A 14,044-nucleotide genomic window follows, 5' to 3' on the forward strand; every position below is an offset into this window, starting at 1 on the left:
GACTAGAAGTTAAATAAAAATTTAAAATAAAAACTATATTGGAGGGTAGTGTTACATGAGAATTAAATCTTTAACCAGAAAAAAAGGACATTAATGAATACTGTTTCAAATTGTTAAATCAAGGGGCGCCTGGGTGGCTCAGTCGCTTGGACGTCCGACTTCAGCTCAGGTCACTATCTCACCGTTCATGAGTTCAAGCCCCATGTCAGGCTCTGTGCTGCCAACTCAGAGCCTGGAGCCTGCTTGGGATTCTGTGTCTCCCTCTCTCTCTGCCCCTCTCCTGCTTGTGCTCTGTCTCTCTCTCTCTCTCTCTCTTTCTCTCTCAAAAATAAATAAACATTAAAAAAAAACAAAAAATAAAAATAAATGAAATAAAATAAAATAAAATAGTTAAATCAAGAAATATCTGTATAAGCATATTGCTGTATTTAAAAATAAGGAGATATCTAGGGGCACCTGGGTGGCTCAGTTGGTTGAGTGACTGACTTTACCTCAGGTCATGATCTCGAGGTTGGTGAGTTCAAGCCCCACATCTGGTTCACAGCTGTCAGCCTGTTAGCACAAAGCCCACTTCGGATCCTCTGTCCCTCTCTCTCTCTCCCTCTCTCTTTCTCTCTCTCTGTCCCTTCTCTGCTTATATTCTCTCTTCCAAAAAATAAATAAAACATTAAAAAATATTTAAAAAAATAAAAATGAGATATTTATAGTGCTAGAAGACTTTTGAAAGTGGCTGCCCTTGGGAAATTACACCAGGTTATGAAATGGAAATCAGCTCTTTCTTTAGGCTGGCTCAGTCAGTAGATCATGTGACTCTTAATCTCAGGGTGGTGAGTTCAAGCCTCACATTAGTCATAGAGTCCACTTAAAAAGAAAAGGGGGAGGGGTGCCTGGGTGGCTCAGTTGGTTAAGCCTCCGACTTCAGCTCAGGTCATGATCTCAGGTTCATGGGTCCGAGTCCTGTGTCAGGTTCTGTGCTGATAGCTCAGAGCCTGGAACCTGCTTTGGATTCCATGTCTTCCTCTCCCTCTGCCCCTCCCCAGCTGATGTTCTCAAGAATAGATAAACGTTAAAAAAAAAAAAAAAAAAAAAAAAAAAAAAAAGAGGGGTGGCTCACTCAGTTAAATGTGCAGCTCTTGGTTTTGGCTAAGGTCATGATCTCATGCTTTATGAGATTGAACCCCACATGGGGCTCTGTGCTGCTGACAGCACAGAGCTTGCTTGGGATTCTCTCTGCCCCTCCCCTGAGCACGCTCAAAGTAAATAAGTAAACTTTCAAAAAAGAAAAGAAAGAAAGAAATTAGCTTTTTTTTTGATAGTAAGTTTTATAATGCTATCTGACATTTCTTAACCAAGCACAGACATTACTTTTGATAAATATAAGGGTTAATAATAATTCTTAAAAGTAGCAGTTAACTAGATGGGGAAGATGAAAAAAAACCACATGAGCACATTGTAAATACATAATTGATATGCAAATGTTAGAGCTTATTTAATTTAAAACGTATAAATGCCATGAGCTCCTTAAGAAGAACTACATATCTCAAAATAAACTCAGTGCAAATGCTTAACAAAACAATGCAGTTTAAATACTTAGAAATTTAGAAGAATAAATAGTCATGGAGATATATAGCATATAACCCAGCAATTCCACTTCTAGATGTGTCTTCTAGAGAAACATTACACATGTTCAAGGAGACATAGACAAGAGTGTTCACTGACTCACTGAGACAGAAAACTGGTGACAAATATTCATCACTAAGGGAATGGATAAATAAAATGTGTATAATTGGACAGAATGCTCAAGAATGAAAGGGAGTGAATCAGATCTACATGTATCATGGATAGCTCTTGAAAACAATGATGAATGAAAAAAGCAGATTGCTGAGTGATATTTACAGTATTACTGTTTATGTAAATAAAACCAATAGTAAAGAATTTCCTATGGATATACATACAAATATAAAAAGTGTGCAGTGCTACCCACCAAACAGGTAATAATGACTACCACTGGGCCAAGAGGTGGAGATTGAATTTGGGGATAGAAGTCAAGGAGACTTTCAGTTTTCTCTGTAATTTTCTCATTTGTTTCTCCTCCCCCCTCCTCTTCCTTCTCCTTCTCCTTGGGCAGTGTTCTTACTCTACAGTGAGGGAAAAAAAAAACAAAAACAAAAACCAGATCAACAAAACAGTATCTATTTTAGAAAAACCTTATTCTGGGCTAACAGCTTTATTTAAAAAAATTTTTAGTCTTTTTTTATTTTTGAGAGAGAGAGAGAGAAAGAGAGAGACACAGTGAGAGAGCAGGGAGGGGCAGAGAGAGAGGGGGACACAGAATCTGAGGCAGGCTCCAGGCTCTGGGTTGTCCTCATAGAGCCTGATGCAGGGCTGGAACTTATGAACCGTGAGATCATGACCTGAGCTGAAGTCGGATGAACAACTGATTGAGCCACCCAGGCGCCCCTTGGCTAACAGTTTTAAAAGAAAAAAATAATTACCTCCAATTTCATTGGAGAAATTTGCACCCTTTATGTTGTGAAAACAATAGCAATACCATCTCTATGGTATTGAGATGGACACAGTTACATCCGTAGTTAAAATCAGTTTGCATAGCCAGATGCAACAAGGTGGCTTCCCGTTATTATTTGGTATATCCTTTTACCTGACCTACTCAGTTCTTACACACCATGCAGTTAAAAGTATGCACTCAAACAAAATAAACATACTCTATGTCTATATCACTGCAACAATAAACTCATGTGAAAAAAAAAGTCAAAGCTAAACAAATCCGTGAAAAGAATGCAAATGAAGTATGAGATTATCATCACTACAAACCAGCAAACCCCTGGAACAACTGGCATGCACTCCAACCAGCTGAGGCCATGATGTTGGGCTCCTGGCTGGCGGGGAGAAAGAAATCCGTGGGAAACAATGCCCTCTTTTGCTCAGTTTAGGGGAAAAAGTCAAAATCTCGGATCCTGTGTGTGTATTTCGAGGTAAGACGCTTGCCAAAATAACATTTTATTCCATGTGGGTGGAACGTAATCAATTATTTCCTTTTCTGTATTTTTTGAATTTCCACTTTATTTTTTTGAATTTCCACTTTATTTTTTTTTTAATTTGAGAGAAAGCAGGGGAGGGGAAGAGACAGAATTTTCTTTAAGATTTTTAAAAATATTTATTTATTTATTTATTTATTTAATTCCTGAGAGCGCACCAGCAGGGGAGGGGCAGAGAGGGAGAGAGAGGGAGACGGAGAATCCCAAGTAGGCTCAGAGCTGACAGCGCAGAGCCAGAGGCGGGGTTGGAACCCATGGACTCCAAGACCATGACCTTAGCCGAAATCCAGCGGGTTGCTTAACTGATTGAGCCTCCCAGGCGCCCCTTGAATTTCCACTTTTATTTATTTTTAACATTTATTCATTTTTGAGAGACAGAGCAGAGCGTGAGCGGGGGAGGGGCAGAGACATAGGGAGACACAGAATCCCAAGCAGGCTCCAGGCTCTGAGCTGTCAGCACAGAACCCGATGTGGGGCTCGAACACACCAACAGAGAGATCATGACCAGAGAGGAAATCAGACGTTTAACCCACTGAGCCACCCAGGCGCCCTTGAATTTCCACTTTTTACAAGGGGCTAGCCTAGGGCATCAAAACTCTACAGTTTTAATTCTGTCACCGACGGACTTTAGTCAAATCACGTCCTCATCCGTGAAATTGGGCGGGAGAAGCCCCGCTAGTCTGAAATCCCTTGGTAAAACCATCCCGCCTCCTGCAGTTTCGTCCGAGAAGTATTTTGGCCCTCTCTGCTTACCGTCCGCGCAGCCTCTAGAAGCAATCCTAAGCTCCGCCCCATGCGCTCCAGACGGCGCGAAAACCCAATTGACAAGAATTCCCTCCGAAGCCCGCGGGTCGGGTCTGCGTTCGGCCTGCTTTCCCGGCCGGGATTGCGGTCCCGGGCGCTTAGCCTGGGGGCGCCTGTGTCGAGGGCCCCCTGCGCTCGCCGGCCGCGCCCGGGGTCCTCGCTGCCCGCGCTTTCTTACCGCCCCTTCCCGCGTTCGACTCGGCTGAGCTGGGCCCAGTCTCCGCGACCGCTCCGGGCGGGTGGGCGCGGGGGGAGTCCGGGACGGACCCCACAGCCCGGCTGCTGCCTCTTCGGGGGCCGGCCGCCTCCATGGCCTTTAGGCTGGCGGGGCCCGGCCGCTCAACGCCCTAGGAGCCGGCATTCCGGGAAGCAGGGAGCATGGTGGGGGTCCTGGCCATGGCGGCGGCAGCTGCTCCCCCTCCGGTGAAGAACTACGAGATTGAGGTGAGCTAGAGAATCTCCGTCTGTAGGAGGTGGGTGAAAGGTGACCCCAACTTTGGATCCGGGAGGGGAAAGGAGGGACCTGGTGAGGCCCCACAGCAGTGACATTGTGTGCAACAATTGCTGGAGTGTGTCGCTTCCTAAAGTCGTGATAGGTACTGACAAACATCGAGATTGTGAGATGATTGCGGGGCCAGGAAAGTCAGGATTTAAAAGATACCTCGACCGGTCCCCAGGTCCTGAGATGTTGGTGGAACTTGATGTTTTGGACTTGTGAGATGTCGCAGAGGATCCCAGGATCAAGTCTGGGTTCATGGTAAGGAATCAGAACTTTAGCGTTGGAAAGAATCTTTAAGTTCCAGTAGTGTATCCATTTACCTATTGGAGGATGACTGCTTAGATTGCCATTACAGGAGTCAAAGTAATTTTTTAAAAAAATCGGTTTCTCATGGTTCCAGAGCTTAACATACTGCAGTTAGGAGTCCCAACGTGGAATGCTGTTATTCTTACGTATTCACCAAATTTCAGTGAAATGCAGTAAGCAGTCAAGCAGTCGTTATATACTCTAATGCCATGAAGTATTGGAGTAGCATCTCAAGCTAGCGTTCTGAAATAGGCACACTGGTGTCCTTGAAGTACGCCAAGATGTATGCTTATTTAACTAGGACTCTCCCTTATTTTTTGGAATTGAATAACTTTTGTCTACTTGCTGGTAGCTGTTACGCTGATATTTGTCTGCTAAATCAAGGGAGTTGCTCAGCTTTCTCCGATGTGAAGGACTTTTGGTACTTGAATGAGACAGTTCTTGATTTTTGTGTGGTCGGTTTATCAACCTTTTTGTTACAGTTTCTGCTTTTGGTGCCCTGCTTAGCCTATTTCATAGCAATGATACTTATTGTTTAGTATTGCAAGGGTGAGGGCCTTGTACACATTATTTTGCTTAATATCAACCCTGTGCTGAGGTATCATTGCCTGTATAATTAGAAAGTTAAAAGTAATATGCTTAAGGTCCCATGCTAGTAGATATCAGAGCCAGCCCTTGAACTTAGATCTGCCTGACTCCAGAGCCTTTGATACGATCTCATGGTAATATAATAATACTGATAACTCATTAACATTTTCTCCTAATGCATTTACCATCTCATTTTAACATACACAATTTTCATCTGTATTTTGCCTCGTAGTCATCCAAATGGTTAGAAATTTGTCCCAATACCATTTATTAAGTACTTCTTTGCTCACTAGCTTGAATACTACTGTTCTCATGTACCAAGTTCTTAAATATATACTTATTTCTTTTTCTGGTTTTCTTTTTTATTTAAAAAAACTAAAAAAAGATTTTTCTAAGTTTATTTTTGAGAGATAGAGTTCTAGTGGGGGAGGGGCAGAGACAGAGGGAGACAGAATCCGAAGCAGATCCAGGCTCTGAGCTGTCAGCATAGAGCCCGACTCTGGGCCTGAACTTACAAAGTGAGCGATTATAACCTGAGCCAAAGTCAGACGCTTAATCGACTGAACCACCCAGGTGCCCCTAAAAAAATTTTATAAAATGTTTATTTTGAGAGAGAGAGCGCAAGTAGGGGAGGGGCAGAGAGAGGGAGACACAGAATCCGAAGCAGGCTCCAGGCTTTGAGCTGTCAGCACAGAGCCTGTCTTGGGGCTTGAACTCACAAACCGTGAGATCATGACCTGAGCTGATATCAGATAGTCAACCGACTGAGCCACCCAGGTGCCTCTCTTCTTCTTCTCCTTTTTTTTTTTAATGTTTATTTACTTATTTTGAGACAGAGAAAGAGCAAGCTCAAGGAGGGGAGGGGCAGAGAGGGAGGGGGAGAGAGAGAGAGAATCCCAAGCACGCTCCACACTGTCAGCGCAGAGCCTGATGTGGGACTCAGTCACACAGACCAAGAGATCCTGACTTGAGCCAAAATCAGGAGTCAGATGCTTAACCGATTGAGCCACCCAGGCTCCCCCCCCCCCCCCCGCCTTTATTTTCTTTCTTTTTTGTTTTGTTTTAGTAATCTCTACACCAGATGTGGGGCTCAAGCTCACAACCCCAAGAGCAAAAGTTGCATGCTCCACTGACTGAACCAGCCAGGCGCCCCTAGCTTTTAATGCTTTCAATGATGATAGCTTTGTGATACCGTTTTTTTCCCCCTTAATGTTAATTTATTTTTGAGAGAGAGAGCACAAGCAGAGGAGGAGCAGAGAGAGAAGGAGACACAGAATTCGAAGCTGGATCTAGGCTCTGAGCTGTTGGCACAGAGCCTGATGTGGGGCTGGAACCCATGAAGTGTGAGATCAACCGACTGAGCCATTCAGGCGCCCCTGCTTTATGATACCTTTTAATTTTCTAGAAGTATAATTCACCATTCATTACTTAATTTTTTAAGATTTTATTTGATAAATTAATTTATTTTTAATGTTTATTTTTGCAAGGGGGGTGGGGAGGGACAGAGAGAGAGAGGAAGACACAGAATCTGAAGCAGGCTCCAGGCTCTGAGCTGTCAGCACAGAGCCCAATACAGGGCTCGAATCCACAAACAGTGAGATCATGACCTGAACCCAAGTTGGATGCTTAACTGACTAAGCCACCCAGATGTCCCAAGATTTTCTTTTTTTTAAGTTTATTTATTTTTTATTTTTTAATTTTTTTAACGTTTATTTATTTTTGAGACAGAGAGAGACAGAGCATGAACGGGGGAGGGTCAGAGAGAGAGGGAGACACAGAATCTGAAACAGGCTCCAGGCTCTGAGCTGTCAGCACAGAGCCTGACGCGGGGCTCGAACTCACAGACCGCGAGATCATGACTCGAGCCAAAGTCAGACATTTAACCGACTGAGCCACCCAGGCGCCCCTTGTTTATTTATTTTTTGAGAGCGTGTGTGCATGGGCGGTCTCTCTCTCTCCCTCTCTCTCCCCACCCCTCAAAAATAAATAAATAAATAAATAAATAAATAAATAAATAAATAAATAAAACACATTAAAACATTGGAAAATTTTATTTGTGGTAAGTGTCCTTCAAAATTTTTACTGGATTAGTAAATTTTGGGATGCTAGGTTTGTTCACTGTGTGCGTGTTTCTTAGAGATAGGATAATTTGTTTTTAACTAAAAAAGTGCAAAGGGAATGGAGTTAATATTTGTAGAGGTTCTACCATGCAGACTTCGTATATTTTCGTGTATGGTGTTCGTTACAAATTTTGTGGGGTAGGTGCTAGTATTCAAAGGTTGTAAACAGAGACCAATAGAAATTAACACATTTGTACGTAAGTATAGTGGCCTTGAAACTTTTTTTCAAGTATAATATATATAAAGTAAAATACACAAATTATAAGTGTATGGCTTGTGATGTAACATTGATTTGAACGTAGGTTTAATTTTAAAGCTCTTTTTGCTTAAAAAAATTTTTTTTTTGTTTATTTTTGAGAGAGAGAGGGAGAGAGGGAGAGAATGCGAATGGGGGAGGGGCAGAGAGAGAGGGAGACACAGAATCCGAAACAGGCTCCTGGCTCTGAGCTGTTACCTCCCGAACTGCGAGATCATGACCTGAGCTCAAGTCGTTTGCTTAACTGACTGAGGCACTCAGATACCCCTCTTTTTTCTAATATATATCATGTTTGTTACCTAAGGGAGCCTTCCTTTTTTTATTCAATTAGGTAAAATATTAGATCCATGTTTAAAATTTATGTTTTGTATGATCTTGCTTGACGTAAGTGCTTTCTTTTCTTTTAAATTGATAGGCGTGCAAAAAGCGAAGGAAAGATGATGACAGATCTTCCTGCAAAACAATTACAAAATATTTATCACCAACAGGGAAGACTGGAGACAGTGTGTTCTCTCCACCCAAATCCAGTAATATTCTGAATTATTTTAGAAAGACGTCCCCCACAAATGAGAAGACACAATCAGCAAAAGAGTGCAAGATAAAATCATTGCCACCATTGCCTGCTGACAGTGGCAAAGACTGTAAAACACCGTTGGGAGTGTTCTCACACATAGAGTTCAAGAAGAGGGGAAAGAGAGTTAATTTATCTCATCGACTAAATAATATTAAAGCTGAAAATGAATCTCCAATTGAAATTAACAGTGACGATAGCAAAGAAGACTCAGGTCTAAATAATGATTTTGCAGAAAGTAGTACTTCTGTTTCACTCTGCAAGAAACGTGTAGAGGTACTTGCAGAAAGTATTCAAGATATCAAAAAACAGTCAAGCACCAGGACCTCCATAAAAAGCTCCAAGAGAGTAAATCCTAAGCAAGGAATCACAAAAAATGATTGCAAAAAAATGAGGAAAAGGAAGCACAGAGATATAATAGATCTGTCCGAAAGCTTACCATTGGCAGAAGAAATAAGTCTCCTTCAAAAAGATGGTAAAGACAGGAAGGAGAGAGTGCCTTCCCTAGCCGATGAGATGGACAGTCCTGCAGACTGTGCAGACTCTAGGGGTGATATAGCTAAACCAGCCCGCTTAAAGGATAGGACAATAACTGTCTCCTACGAGGAATTTTTGAAAAGTCACAAGGAAAATAAAGTAGACCTACCAGACTCTACAGTGGCGATTTGTATTCCTTCTGAAACTGTCGAAGATATAGTCAAAAGCGGTAGTATGAGTGACCCAGAAACCTGTGAAATTTCCCAACACGTACGCTCCAAGACAGTTACCGTTCTTGCACAGGTTCACCCTATTCCCCCCAAAAAGACCCGGAAAATACCCTCAATTTTCTTGAAACAAAAACAGTTGGAAACAGAAAATAGCCTGTCAGATCCTGAGAATGAACAGACTGTTCAGAAAAGAAAATCGAACGTTGTCATACAGGAGGAAGAATTAGAGTTGGCAGTGCTGGAAGCTGGAAGTTCCGAAGCCTCAAAGCCGAAATGCACTCTAGAAGAAAGACAACAGTTTATGAAAGCGTTTAGGCAGCCAGCATCGGATGCGCTTAAAAATGGAGTGCGAAGGTCTTCCGATAAGCAGAAAGAGCTCAATGAAAAATCTTTGAATGATGAAGGAAGAGACGGTAATTCTAAAAAAATCATGGACAATCCTAACATTCAAATGATTTCAAATTATGGCAATTCACAGTCACATACTGACAAAGGAACTTTTCCTAAAGAGAAAAGTAAAAAGCTGAAGAAAAAGGGTAAGAAGATGTTAGATACTGGTGCTACTCCAGGTGAAAGTAGACAGGGAAATACTCAAAAGAAAGGAACAACTTTTTCCTTTAAGGGTAAACAGAGTCAAAATAGGCTTAGAAGGAGTTTAAGACAAAAGAAAACGGAAGTTTTCAAAAACACATTATTTAGCAGTGAAAATCTTGTTGGGGAAGACCCTCTAAAGATTTCCTCTCCGTATAACAAGAAGTCTTCAAGAAAAACCAGCGTACCCATTAATGATAAGGTCATACATTGTAAAACCGAAACCGAAGACAGTCTGGAAAATGTTTCCACACCCAGGTCAAGCAGAAGATCTGTAAGAACCAGCAGCACCCCTGCCGCAATGGTCATTAGAAGTACTGATTCTGAAGATGATAGTCCAATAAAGGCTTCCACTCCAAAAGCAGCCACCTTACCAGAAAAGCATAGCTTATATACGGCAGAATTAATGACAGTCTCTTCTGACTCAGAGAGCCCTATTAGGTAAAGTTTTGTTTCTATTCTGAAGTTCTAAGTGTTCTCCATATATTAGTTGGGAAGGAAAATGCTTGAAGCATTGGAGAGTATCATTTTTTTCTAGAATACCTGATGTATAAGGCACAAAACAGTTTCAAAAATGCTTATTTTTCACATTTAATTTAAGGTCAGGCATGATTTCAGAAGAATTATAGATGTATTTTATTTATTTTTTTAATGTTTGTTTTTAAGGGGGAGAGGGGTGGAGTGGGGGGGGGGGGGGGGAGGAGACATAGGATCCCAAGCAGGTCTGCCCTGACAGCAGAGAGCCCCATGTGGGGCTCAAACTCACAAACCATGAGATCATGACATGAGCCGAAGTCAGAAGCTTAACTCACTGAGCCACCCAGGTGCCTCCTAGATGTATTTTAGATGAGTTCTAACTTTTACTCATCGTAGTTGCTAATCTCTGAATTCTCTGCATCTAATAAACATGAGATTAAAAATAAGTCAGAGCTTTATTTCTTGGGAAACTGAGCCATATCGTATGAGGTATATACTTGCGTGCTGGTTTTGGTCAATGAAAGAGTGATCTTAAGAGGTAATTTTACGATTTCTAAAAGGAAACGTTTTATATTGTTTAAGAGTTTGAGTTTGGCTTACTTTTGATCAGTAGTTTGAAACTATTGTAGGGGGTATTTTTGTTTTTAAGAACTGTCCAGAAATTGAAGCCCTAGGTGGTTCTTTTCTATACTTAATTAAAACTCTTACACATAATCATAAAACGCTTCTGAATATCTTTTTTATTCCCAGAATGAAATTCACCAGAATTAGTACTCCCAAAAAATCTAAGAAGAAATCTAAAAAAAGATGTGAGAAATATGAAGCAACCGATGGAGATTTTACTTCTCAGACTAGAAAGGTAATTGGAATATTCGGGTATTCCGTTTCCTAAAACAATAGCTACTATTAGAAGTAATGTGCCAAAAGAATATTCACATATTTTATAGATTGGTTATATTAACTATAGCATATGTTATTACTCACTATTTTTCTATTTCTCTAGTTAGTTTATTAAGTGGTCAACATATCTTATTGTGAGATGAGAGCAATTGATAAGGACAGTATAATTTGCTTAGAAAAACTTTTCTTGGTAAGAGTTACATGTTAGTCATTTTCCTTAAGGCTGCTTATAGGTTATGATTCAATTTTTGGTTTATTTCTATAGATCAGAGGCCAAAAAGTAGGATCTGTAACTCTGGGACAGGTCCGAAAACCCTTGTACTATTGATATTTTGGGCTGGATAATTCATTTGTTATAGGGGACTCGTGCATTGTAGGATGTTTAGCAATAACTTAGGCCTCTACCCATGACATATGAGTCGCTGTCCAGCTCCTCTGGTTATGACAACCAAAAATGTCTCCACACATTGCAAATATCCCTGGGAAGGAAAAAAAAGAATCGCACATCACTCCCCCCCCCCCCCCCCCCCCCCCCGCCGGTTGAAAACCTTTACCCTAAAGGGAAAGGTAGGATATATAAGAATAATTTAGCTGCTTTTTTTTTTTTTTTTTTTTTTTTTTTTTTAATTTTTTTTTTTTTTCCAACGTTTTTTATTTATTTTTGGGACAGAGAGAGACAGAGCATGAACGGGGGAGGGGCAGAGAGAGAGAGGGAGACACAGAATCGGAAACAGGCTCCAGGCTCCGAGCCATCAGCCCAGCGCCTGACGCGGGGCTCAGAGCCTGACGCGGGGCTCGAACTCACGGACCGCGAGATCGTGACCTGGCTGAAGTCGGACGCTTAACCGACTGCGCCACCCAGGCGCCCCAATTTAGCTGCTTTTAAAAATAATCTGCGTATCCACACCTTGAGAGAATTGGATTCTCTCCAGGGTGTAGGCACAGGTATGTGTGGGTTCACAATGCCCGTAAGGTGATTCTGATATAATCCTTGGGTGAATGGCACTGCTACAGAAAGTTGTTATCTCTTTCATTGTTATTTAACAGCTGTCATTTTTTTTGACTGCTTATCACATTCCAGGCACTATGCTTAGTACTCGTCATTAATGTCATAAAGTAAATATTTATCCCTGTTTTGAAGGACAGTGGAGCTAAAGGAGGTGAGAACATTTTTCAGAGTGGATGAAGTGACGTGCAGTGGAAGCCAAGCTGGGTGGCTGGGACTAGAGGCCGACAAACAGGGAGAAAGTAGGGTGCCATCAGCAATGAAGTTCCTGGTGTTGTCAGGGGTAACCAAATAAGGCTGGGAGGATGGGTGGATATGACTGTTTTTGAGGTGATAGGATTATTGATGGTTTTAACTTTATTTTTCTGTTTTATGTATAAACATGAACTTTAAAAAATTATTTTAGTTTTTTTAATAGCAAGAGAGCACGAGCAGGGGAGAGGGGTGCAGGGAGAGAGAATCTTAAGCAGACATGACACCACGTTCAGCTCAGAGCCTGGACACGAGGCTCGATCCCATGACCACAAGATCATGGCCTGAGCCAAAATCAAGAGTCAGACACTTAACCGACTGATCCCCCCAGGCAGCCCTATAAACACGAACCTTTAAGAACTTTTATCAGGAAAGAAAAAAAAAAACTATTAGAAAAAAAAAACAAACTAATTTCAAGTAACGGCAGAATTACTTGCCAAAATGTGTATGTGTATGCTTTTTTCACATTCACTGAAACATATCTTTTTGTGTAACAGTTTATTTCAGTAATTGAGTTATCCATTTAAATTTAGGTGGATTATTTTGAATACGAACTTAATAAGGTTCATCAGCCTGCCAAAAATTTTGCTAGCAGAACAACAGAAATCTATCACTCTACTATACAGAAGATTCTACTATAGAAGAAGATTCTACTCTATTGTAGAGTAGAATTCTACTCAAAGTAGAATCTTTGTTTTCCTAACCTTCTTACATATATTTTGAATATCCATGCCTATGCTTTTCAATAGTTTTTTAAAAACATTTTGAAGGTTTTATTTTATTTATTTATTTTTTTAATTTTTTTTTTTTTAACGTTTTTATTTATTTTTGAGACAGAGAGAGACAGAGCATGAACGGGGGAGGGTCATAGAGAGAGGGAGACAGAATCTGAAACAGGCTCCAGGCTCTGAGCTGTCAGCACAGAGCCTGACGCGGGGCTCGAACTCACAGACTGTGAGATCATGACCTGAGCCGAAGTCGGACACTCAACCGACCAAGCCACCCAGGCGCCCCTTGAAGGTTTTAAAAAACAGCAAACATTTGTTTAAAAACAGAAGTTTATAAAATTAAAAGTGAAAAGTTATTATCTACTCTCTAGGGGTAACACACTTAAAAAAATTTTTTTTAACATTTATTTTTGAGAGAGAGGGAGAGACAGAAACAGCGTGAGCAGGGGAGGGGCAGAGGGAGAGGGAGACACAGAATCCAAAGCAGGCTCCATGCCGCCAGCACAGAGTCCGCTGCAGGGCTCCAACCCATGAACTGTGAGATCATGACCTGAGTGGAAGTCGGACTCTCAGCCGACTGAGCCACCCAGGCTCCTCAAAGGGTAACCCATTTTAATAGTTACATTAAAACTATTAATGTCTTTCTAGACTTTTTCCTATGATTAAATAGGTATATGTGACTTTTAAAAGGGATCATATAATGTAAACTGTTGGGCACCTTGCTTGTTGGATGTCTTTAAACATAAAAACCCGTAGAACTCAATATGGAAAGCACATTGTCTGGAAGGTAATATTTAAATGCACAGGATCACTTCGTACATCAATGGCAAAGTCAGGCCTAAAGGCCAGACTTCTTATCTAGTGCTCTTTCCCATACTGAATGCCTTTTCAGCCTCTCTCTAGTGGATTCACCCTAAAGGTGACTAAAGTCAAATAGATGCCATGAAGATGGTGGGGAAATAACCAACAATTCTAATCCATACAGACATCTAATATAGACATCTCTCTGGGTGTTTTTCATGAATGTAATTATATTTATCTGAATAAATTTCTAGTTAAAAATAAAGGTAGACACATTACATTAGACATGTTAATTACACTAGACACACTAATTTCCTTGGTAAGATTTAAGTAACTATTTCTTTGTCTTTTTTAATACGATTTATGATTATAGTTTTATATA

General features: G+C 41.0%; 1 protein-coding gene across 3 annotated transcripts in view; it reads left to right on the plus strand.

Annotated features, from left to right (window-relative positions):
- Nucleotides 1-3,846: 3,846 nt before the first annotated feature.
- Nucleotides 3,847-14,044, plus strand: part of ATAD5 (ATPase family AAA domain containing 5) — a 46,082-nt gene continuing 35,884 nt past the window's right edge. For 2 of the 3 annotated variants that reach the window (XM_078437495.1, XM_078437496.1), the window contains exons 1-3: nucleotides 3,847-4,304; nucleotides 8,045-9,939; nucleotides 10,726-10,834. In XM_078437495.1, coding sequence (XP_078293621.1) covers nucleotides 4,239-4,304; nucleotides 8,045-9,939; nucleotides 10,726-10,834 — 2,070 coding nt within the window. In that variant the 5' untranslated portion in view covers nucleotides 3,847-4,238. Of the gene's footprint in view, nucleotides 4,305-4,389; nucleotides 4,618-8,044; nucleotides 9,940-10,725; nucleotides 10,835-14,044 lie in introns of those variants that run through there. The other variant, XM_078437497.1, reaches the window with a different exon arrangement.

This window comes from Panthera onca, chromosome E1, assembly GCF_046562875.1.
Source record: "Panthera onca isolate mPanOnc1 chromosome E1, mPanOnc1 haplotype 2, whole genome shotgun sequence".
Classification (NCBI taxonomy): domain Eukaryota; kingdom Metazoa; phylum Chordata; class Mammalia; order Carnivora; family Felidae; genus Panthera; species Panthera onca.